We start from the raw sequence: 10405 nt of genomic DNA, 5'->3' as shown, positions 1-10405 counted from the left end.
CGCACGTTTTCTACAAGTAATCGCATTTCTGCGTAATTTGTACAAAGCCTAGCTATATTCAAATAGATTATTGCCAACTTACTTTCACATGTAGTTTTCCGAAATTGCTATTTAGTTTGAAAAATGTTGCTTTTTTGCTTCTCCAGCAATCTCCGATACACAGGACACTGTGTACTCTAAGTTGGATGATTTTCATCCAAATTCATTTTTTTGTTCCTTTTTAACTTTCAAGCAATTTATACATTTCCATTCTGTTGATGAACACTCAGATGTTTTATGTTTTCCATTACATCTTGAACATGTTTGTTCTTTTTTGCAGTCGGTGCTCTTATGTCCAAATTCTCCACATTTGAAACATCGCAAAACATTAAAGGCTTCAATCACATTACATTTATCTTAATTGAGTTGATTAAAGCAGTGCTGTTCCGATATTGATTTCTTCACAGAAGAAGGTAGAATTGACCCAGATTCGGGACAGGTAAGTAATATTTTTGAAAATCAATTCAATGGCAGATAAAATTTTAATATTTTGTGAGTAATCGATTAGAGTATGGTTGATATTACTTGATGGAAAGTTTGAGAAAACGACCATTTTCTACATACTGTTTCGCGAAATATTGAATATTATGAATATTATGAATATTGAATATTCGTGGTTTCCTTCCACCTTCACCTTAAGGTAAGGTGAAGGTGGAAGCTAGCCACAAATGGCTGCCACAATGGCGCTCATTTCTTTCATCTCCCTTCCTCACCTCTCGCCAGAAAATCAATAATTTTGCGAAACAGTGTGAAGAAAATGATCATTTTCGCACACTTCCTATCAAATAATATCAACCAAACTCTAATCGATTACTCACAAGATATTAAATTTCCATCTGCTGTCGCACTGTATAGTGAAAAACGTCGGAAAACTCGAGCAAGTGCTCTGAAAGTTAAATTTTCATCTTTCAATCTTCGGCAATGGTTTTGTTTGTGTTGGTGAAAGCATCGTTATTTTTTCGACACTGATGCCAGACAACATCAGTGAAACTGCTATAGAAACCACTCAATAAAATGTAATTTCTGAGTCATAGCGTTTCATGTCATGAAAATCAATAGAATAAAATTGTGTTGATATCAATACAATTTTTTTTTACGTTTAATGGGTCCATAATGTAAGTTTTAGAAACTTTAACATTGGGTAAGAAAAGTGTATTGCAGAGCTCGGAACACTGCCACGGCTGCCTATGCTTTCAAAAGCAGTAAACGGAAAAGTATTACATTCAATCAAAATGCCACGGCCGACGAAGAGAGGGGTCATGGCTCTCCAAAGTGAATATGTGAAAACAATACCAAAAGAGCCCCAATTCGTATGTGTTATAAATTTGCTCATGTTACGCTCCCGTATAATCAGAATTTTACTTCATATGCAAATGCACCTTCTATATATATCTATGTTTGCAATTGTTCATCGGAACATATCGTTCATACATTCTACTTTAGTATTGAATTGTTATTTTTTTTCATCAAATGTATTCAAGACTCGTGTCAATGATGCGCCACACAGTCTGATAAGTGGATTGATCTATTTACGTGTGCTTTGCTCTTCTCTCACAAACACTATTACCCCATTTTTACACGTGGGTTTACCTATACTACTACAATGGCTAGCTTCCACCTTCACCTTAAGCACAATATATCATCACATAATTGTTTTCTTTTTTCTCTTCAATGATTTCTCCGGAATAATGAATATTTTGAAACAAATACCGCCAATAGCAAAACAAAATTTAACTCAATATTTTGTTAGTTAAACGTCATCAATTAGCTCAAACATCCCAAAGGTGGTTCAATTTTTTTATATACGCTGAAACAAATCCACACTCATTTGATCTTTCCATCTTTCTTAATTCATTTCTTTTTTTTCGGAAAAGAGAGAAGATGTGTGGCGTGCCCAGTTCTGGCAACACGGGTGTTGAGAATTAAAACTCCTTCTGTAGCAGTTCGGTTTGAATCTGCTCAAACTGGAAAAATATGATTTTATTTTTAGTTTGAGAATGTAAGGTAAGTGTTTTTTTGTATTACATACAGATTTAGTTTTTTACTCCTACTACGAGAAACGTGCCTGGATTCTAAGTTGTCTCTGCATAAGTTTTTCGCTGCGTAAGTAAGGTTGGTAAGTATCAGAAGATATAACAAAATAACCAAATTCTTCTTACATACGGTTTTAGAAATCACGCGCTAACTAAAATCGTGTTCTACTTATTAAGTTTCAGTTCAAATAATAGTCACAAAATCAATAACTAGACTCTTTTAAAAATTCACAACCAGTCTTGATTTTTCTTGGTTCTCGAATGTTCGGAAATGAATGGCTTACTTTGACGTTTCTTGCTCTAACTGTTTTCCGGTTGCCAGGGCTGCTGTCACTCAGATGAAGTTAATTTGGCCACTTGGGTTTCGGTGCCCAGTGGTTTCAACATTTCCCCGACCCGTAAACCTCGTCCAGAACCTGCTTCCTGGTCAGATTTACCTGATGACCCGATCTCGATGACTGCAAGTTTAGCTACTGGTCGCCGGAACAGCCCACCGGAAGTGTGAACTTCTGCTTGTCTCACACGGCCATCCTTGCCTGCGATGACTTTGTCCACTCGCCCTCGGACCCATCCATTGCGATTCTGATCGTCTGTGATGAATACTAGGTCGCCTACCTTAAGTGGTTTCGAGTCTTCCAGCCATTTGGTGTGCACGTTCATCGAAGGGACATATTCTTTTAGCCACCGCTTCCATAGTTCATCGGCGATGTACTGAGACCTTTGGTAAGTGCTTCGAAGCGCTTCAGCCTGACGTGTTGGTGCGAAGCAAGGATCCTTCAACTCTGTAACGGTACCACGCAAATAATGGTTGGGCGTGAGTGCCTCGGCATCCGTTGATTCTTGCGGCATGTAGACCAATGGTCTGCAGTTAACGATCTCTTCGGCTTCGGCGATAACGGTCAAAAGAGTTTCATCGTTCATTCTACGGTTCGTGTTCAGTGTTGCCATAGTCGTCTTGACCGTCCGGACCATACGCTCCCATATGCCCCCCATATGAGGGGCCGATGGCGGGTTAAAGCACCAACGTGTCTTGGCATTGGTAAAGACATTGGCACAGCCTGTCCCGATCCGACGTATCTGCTCTTGGAGTTCCTTGTTGGCTGCCTTCAGGTTGGTGCCATTATCGGAGAAAATGATGATTGGTGGACCTCTACGCAGCACAAATCTCCGTATGGCCATGATACACGAGTCAGTGTTCAATTTGTGTGCAATCTCTAAATGCACTGCTCGGATCGTCAGGCATGTAAAAAGTACAACCCACCTTTTTTCGACCCGTCGTCCTAATGCCACCTCGATTGGCCCAAAATAGTCGACGCCGACATAACTAAATGGTCGCAGGAACGGCATCAATCGTTCAACCGGTAGAGGTGCTATAGTAGGTACTTGCGGTCGACTCTTCTTGACTCTACACCATTGGCAATTTTTCATCGCCCTCTTCACACCACTTCGCAGCTTCGGGATATAGTAACGCTGTCGGATTTCGTTGAACGTTGTCTCTCGGTTTGCGTGTCCATAACGCCGATGATATTCCGCTAGCAGCAAATCGGTGATTTCGTGGTCTCTTGGTAGAATGATGGGGAACCTCGTGTCGTAAGGAATAAAGTCCGCATATTTCGTCCTACCGTCCATCCGTAATACATCACACTCATCTAGGAACGGTTTGCAGTGATAGATGGCACTGTTCTTCTCAATCGGAATCCAATTTTCCGATGTCAGTTGACGGTTCTTTTGTGTGATAGCTACTTCGCACGCAAACATCTCACGTTGCGCCGTTTTCCACAGCAGAACTTCGGCTAATTCGTATTCTTCTTGTTTCAGCGGAACAATGGTATAATTTACATCACGGATCACCAATTTTCGCATTCTTTTGGTAGCATCTGGAATGACCTCGATGGGCGTTCGATCAACCCGACGGCGGCAGTTCGAAAGGAACCTGTAGACGCAACAGATCGTACGAAGTAGAACATTCCACCGGGAAAACCGACTAACGTCGATTATTGGTTTATTTGCCTTCGATGTGTGGAGCATGTGACATGCCCGGAGTTCGGTCTTCGTGTTTGGTGCAGGTGTCTTCTGTATCGGCCACATCTCCTCCGATTGCTGCAGAAACTGAGGTCCAGCAAACCAGGGTCCATCAGAATCCAAGCAAGGGCCCTTGCCCCACTTGGTGAGCATATCTGCCACATTATACTTCGTTGGCACCCAACGCCATTCGTCGATCTTCGTCTCTTGGAGAATTTCGCCGATCCTGAAGGCCACGAATGGTTTATACTTCCGCTGATCGGATCGGATCCACGAGAACACATTTTGAGAGTCGGTCCAGAGCGTGCGTTTCATTACCTTCAGTTCATGGTTACCTTCAACTGAACTCAGCAATCTCGCTCTTAGTACTGCACCCATTAGTTCCATACGAGGGATTGACATCAGCTTCAGCGGGGCCACCTTCGTTCTTGCCATCACCAATGAGCACCGGGGACCATCGTCGGTTGTTATTCGGAAAAAAGCAGCTGCACCATATGCCTGTTCGCTGGCATCGACGAACACATGAAGCTGTAAGTCTTCGTAGACCTTCGGAGAAGCACCTTGTAGATAACAACGCGGGATTTTTACTTCTTCAATCATAGGCAGTTTCGATATCCACTGGGACCAACGTGTGTAGCTTTCGTCGTCGATCTTCTGATCCCAATCACAATCAGTACGCCACAGACTTTGTAAAACGATTTTGCCATGGATTGTGAAGGGAGATAGGAATCCGAGCGGGTCGAAAAGGCTCATTAAGCATCGGAGGGCTATCCGCTTTGTCGGTCGCTGATCGTTGATGAGGTACGGTAGCAATTCCTTCCGAAAGTTGGTTGAAAAGGTAAAAACATCCTCGTGGGGACACCATATAATCCCAAGAACACGTTCCGTTGCTCCATCATCATTTAGTTGCAGCGGCACTCGATCCTCAGTTTCTTGTCCACCTAGTGCTCGAGTGAACGATCTTTCGTTCGAGACCCAGCTATGCAGCTCGAACCCAGCTTTCGAATGCACGTAGCGGACCTGCTTTGCTCGATTAATGGCTTCTTCAGCAGTATCGGCGCTGTCGAGGTAGTCGTCGACATAGTGTCGACGAACTATAGCTCTTGCTGCATCTGGGAATTGGTCCGCATGTTGGGAGGCATTTAAATTCTTCACGTATTGAGCGGATGTAGGTGAGCAAGCTGCCCCGAAGGTTCCAACATCCATAACGTACACGTCCGGCTTACACGAAGGGTCTGTTCTGAAAAGGAAACGCAATACGTGTTTATCAGCTTCCCGAATCCGATATTGGTGGAACATTTCGCGTATGTCCGCTTTGAAAGCCACCGGTCGTTCTCTAAACTGCTGAATAATGGCTGGCAGTGATGTTAGAAGATCCGGCCCAGAAAGCAGCAGGGAATTTAACGATGTTCCATTCACTTGAGCCGCCGCGTCCAAGACCAAACGTATCTTGCCAGGTTTGTTTGGATTGACAACAACGCCGAGAGGTAGGTACCAAATCTTCTTGGGATTCACCGACACCATCTCTTCATCCGTCAACTTATGCGCATACTGCTTCGTCTGGTATTCTTCGATTTTTCGGCATACAGCCTGTTCGAGGGAAGGATCCTTCTTCAGTCGTCGCTCAAGACCACACAACCTCTTTAGTGCCATAGGGTAGCTGTCCGGCAGCTCGAAATCATCGTGCTTGAATAATAATCCGGTTTCGAAACGACATTCAACACGAACGGTTGTTCTCTTCAGCAAATCTCTAGCTCGACGAACTTCATCCGACTCAGACAGTTCGTTCACTGTGACTCCAGCTTCTTCTACGACGAAGTACTCACGCATCACGTCGTGCAGTTCCTTGTTTGTAAGTTCGCGGTGACAGCCTAAAAAGCCTTCAATGTGCGAAGCTCCCCGAGGTCCGTAGATTGTCCAACCGAGGAGGGACCTGACAGCGATTGGTTCGTTGATGTTTCCAATTCTTGATTCCAAAGGCGCCATCAGATGGATATTGTTAAGTCCGATCAGAATCTTTGGCTCCTCTCCTGCTTGGTTAGCCGAGTACAGTCCCTGAAGGTGCGGATATTGACCGATAATCTCTCTGAAATTCACGCGCTGTCTTGGGAGGTACAGCTTCTTCACCGTACGAGCTTCGTTCAAGGCCAATCGTTGTTCCATTGTATCACCTGACACTTGCAATGATAAGCACACGGAACCCAGTTCGCGACGGACGATATTTCCTGTCCACTGAAGCGTTAGTGGCTGCGGCTCTCCGCTAGCCTTCAGCTCATCGAAGAGGCTCTCCTCAATAAGCGTCATAGACGAACCTTCGTCCAAGTAAGCGGAAGTTTTAACCGATCGTTGATTGTAGTAGAGTATGATCGGTATAATCCTGAAGATCACCGAGCGCTGCTCCGTGATGTGAGCGTGATGTTGTTCTGTAGTCGGAGGTGCTGTGTGCCTCGGAGTTGAGTTGGCAATTGCATTACGGTGCACCAAAGGATGATGATGCTCACGACAGTTTCCAACATTGCAGGTTATTTTAAACTTACACCAACCTTCGTGCTCGTTTAGACACCGTTCACACAGCTTGTACTGCTCCTTCCATTTCAATCGCTCCGCACCAGTCATACTCCTGAAGACGTCGCAGTTCCTGACTCGATGTCCATCTTTCTTGCAGACTTGACAAACGAGTTGATGTTTCATGGCTGGACTACTGGGGTCGCTGTGTGCTTGGACAAATCCTTTCTCCCTTGACCTTGGTTTGTCTCCCTTGGCAGATGCTGTTCCTTTCGGATCGACGACTAAGATTACTTCAGTGGCCTCCGCTACGATACTGGATGTGAAATCCGCAAATGTCCGAAGAGTTACTCGGTCAGTCAATCTTCGACACTGCACCCACTCGCGCTTCGTTGCAGCCGGAAGTTTCTCGACTAGTTCCTGTATTAGGATCGGGTTAACCAAGTGATCTTGTAGGTTAGCTGCTTCCAAATGGTCACATAATTCTTGGACCGCCATCCCGAAAGGAATAAAAGTTTCTAATCGATCGCTTCTCGGAGCATCCGCCTTCCGGACCTTGTTTAGAAGCGCGTGAATCAACTGCTCAGGTCTGCCGTACAGCATCCGGAGCGTTTTAATCACCTCTGGTACGGAATTTGGCAAAAGTAGTCGACTACGAACGGATTCGAGTGCCGGTCCCTTTAGGCACTCTTGAAGGCGGACAAGATTCTCAATGTTACTAAATCCACAAGCATCCGTTGAGTTAATATAGCTGCTGTAAAATAACGGCCATTCTTCAATTCTGCCGGTAAATGTAGGTAGCTTCTTGGTGAGGATTTGACGAGCGGCGCGTTGTGCCCTGGTAGGCCCCGACCCGTCTCGAGAACTGGTCGTCGACGTTGACAATACCTCCTCATTTCTCCGACTTTCATCCCTAACGGATTCTTGCTTGCGGAATTGACGATTTACCTGTTGGTACTGGAGTGGGGCGATATGTCTCGGCTGTCGCGGTACCTCCGGATTCCGCTTGGGCGTTTGGTCCTCGTAAACTTTCAGAACCTCGTCCACGTTTTCGTTAAGAACCGCTAGTTTTGTATCCGGATTGACATGGTGGATTAGCCAGTCGTGCACTTTTTCCCGGTTGTCGTGTTCGGAAAAATCACCCAAATATTGTCCTCCAACTGCGCCGTCATCGCTTCCTATTTCTTCCAACACCAATTGGTGGCGGTCACGCTGATACTTTTCTTGTAGAGTGCGCTGCTTCCGCTGAAATTCAATTTCTTCTGCCAGCTGCTTCTCTAGCATCTCCTTCTCCTGAGCCAGTCGCCTCTCCTGCAGCTCCTTTTCCTGCTGGAATCGCTTTTGCGCTATCAATTGCTCGATCTCCAACCTCCTCTCGCGGATCAGTTTTTCCGCCTCTAGTTGTTTCTCCTTCATCGCCAATTCCTCTTCCATCCGACGCATTTCAAGCTCCATAACAGCGGAACGTTTGCTGACTCTTGAAACAAGCGATTTGTCATCGCCCCCTTGGATGGCGGAATTTCTCACTCTGCGTCTTGGTTCCGAGATAATCGTTCGAGTCGTAGACGTGGTCATTTTACCGGTAGGTGGTCGATTGTCGAGAGCCACGAACTGAGGTAAGGGTTTCGGAACAGTTCCGGTCGCGGATTTGCTACCGGACTTTTTCCCCTTTTTCTCCCTCTTCGCGGCACATTCCGAGCATCGGAAATCACGATGTTCCACACCGGGTGATTCATTCACGCAAGCGAAATGGAACCATGTCTCGCAGTCGTCGCAGGCAACCATCTGTTCGTTATCCGGGCCATTACATAAGCGGCAGCTTCCCATCTCAAAGTGAGGTTATGTAAATTTTTTGAGAAATGTTGAGAATTAAAACTCCTTCTGTAGCAGTTCGGTTTGAATCTGCTCAAACTGGAAAAATATGATTTTATTTTTAGTTTGAGAATGTAAGGTAAGTGTTTTTTTGTATTACATACAGATTTAGTTTTTTACTCCTACTACGAGAAACGTGCCTGGATTCTAAGTTGTCTCTGCATAAGTTTTTCGCTGCGTAAGTAAGGTTGGTAAGTATCAGAAGATATAACAAAATAACCAAATTCTTCTTACATACGGTTTTAGAAATCACGCGCTAACTAAAATCGTGTTCTACTTATTAAGTTTCAGTTCAAATAATAGTCACAAAATCAATAACTAGACTCTTTTAAAAATTCACAACCAGTCTTGATTTTTCTTGGTTCTCGAATGTTCGGAAATGAATGGCTTACTTTGACGTTTCTTGCTCTAACTGTTTTCCGGTTGCCAGGGCTGCTGTCACTCAGATGAAGTTAATTTGGCCACTTGGGTTTCGGTGCCCAGTGGTTTCAACAACGGGCATCGGGCATCGTCCGTCTAGCGATCAAGTTGATCATTTTCAGTCATCATCTCAGCAGGCAGTTACCGCCCGGTTTCAGGCGATCTCCGATTATCTCTCGGACGCTCATGGGCGCACACTTTCCCTTTCCTATGCATAAGCAGAACTTAGCACCCAATGAGATCAGTTCACTACAGCAGCTACACGAACTTCCCAAGAAAGCACTCATGGCCATAGGATACTCAAAATGCATCACCTGGCTATGCAGATATTACACCTATCTACAAACTATGTTCCTGACAACGTGGCAACGAAGAAGAGAATACTATTTTTATTCACAATACATTTCTGTAGTCATAGATTTATTTGACCTAGGTTTATATTTATGTAAATCTTAACTATTTAGACTTGGGTTTAAAAATGATAAATGATGACTTCTTGTCTTCTCTTGCATAATTGACTAAACCGAAGAAAAGGGTGGTAATGGCTTTCATGGTATTTTTGTGTACATTTTTAAACAGAATGAGGTTCCGGATTCTACCACATTATCTCATCTAGTCCGTTCGAAGGATAAAAGTTCATACAGGAAATGGGTTTTTTCAGGGCTTCCAATTTGATGTATCAAAAGAGAAAAAATACTGAATTTGAACAATGAATAAACTCAGATTAGATGCAACTACTACACACAATCACAGTCGTATCCGTAACCCCATCAATTTTTTTTTCACGTTAGGTGCATACGGTTCAACAATGAGAGCAAATGATTGAGCCGTACTTTTCGAGATAAAGAGGAGGTCCAAAGCATCTTCACTTACCCTAATACTGTGTTCTAATTTCTTGATATTTTCAGAAAACCAGTTGCACACAGCCAAACCAATATATAGTCGGGTACTTGATATCTCTGTGCGTGAACAAGTCATAAGCTTCCCTTCTAAGACCTTGCTTGCCCTAACGAGAGCTAAGCCACACACGAAAATCGAATTGAGTCGGACGGGTGCTCGTCCTCAGTGGCAAATTTGCACAAGAAAGCACATCCGTACTCAGAAATTGACTTTCTGGAAAACAGTTTTCACCACACTGAATGGAAAACAGTGTCCCTGCCGGCTCCACTGTTGGTAAATTCAAAGGAACACCGGGCGAAGAAAAACACAATTCCAAATGCGGAGACAGGGCCTCTCGCTTCTCAGCTTCCATACATAAATCATGTAATCTGTCAGACGGTGCTTAAACCAGGGGTTAGACATCAATTGAATATAGGCTACCCAAAATCAAAATCAATATGGCGTCATTTGTTTACCAACATACCATTTGCGAGGATTGAAATCGTTGAAATCACGGAAATTGCGCTGCTTTATTTCTAACTGCATAAGCGATTTTCATATTTCGGTTTCACATGGAGGTGTTCACATTCAACATGGAGTTTAAAGTTAGCCACTATTTGACTATATACCCGGAC

At 44.0% G+C, this 10405-nt stretch overlaps 1 protein-coding gene across 1 annotated transcript; it reads right to left on the bottom strand.

Annotated features, from left to right (window-relative positions):
* Window positions 1-2402: 2402 nt before the first annotated feature.
* LOC129764715 (uncharacterized) lies at window positions 2403-8384 on the bottom strand. Its single transcript, XM_055764106.1, has one exon. The coding sequence runs from the start codon at window positions 8382-8384 to the stop codon at window positions 2403-2405; it is 5982 nt and encodes a 1993-aa protein (XP_055620081.1).
* Between the last annotated feature and the right edge of the window lie 2021 nt (window positions 8385-10405).

This window comes from Toxorhynchites rutilus, chromosome 1 (assembly GCF_029784135.1).
Source record: "Toxorhynchites rutilus septentrionalis strain SRP chromosome 1, ASM2978413v1, whole genome shotgun sequence".
Classification (NCBI taxonomy): Eukaryota; Metazoa; Arthropoda; class Insecta; order Diptera; family Culicidae; genus Toxorhynchites; species Toxorhynchites rutilus.
Note: the sequence above shows the minus strand (reverse complement) of the source record. Positions and strands in the feature narration are given on the sequence as shown.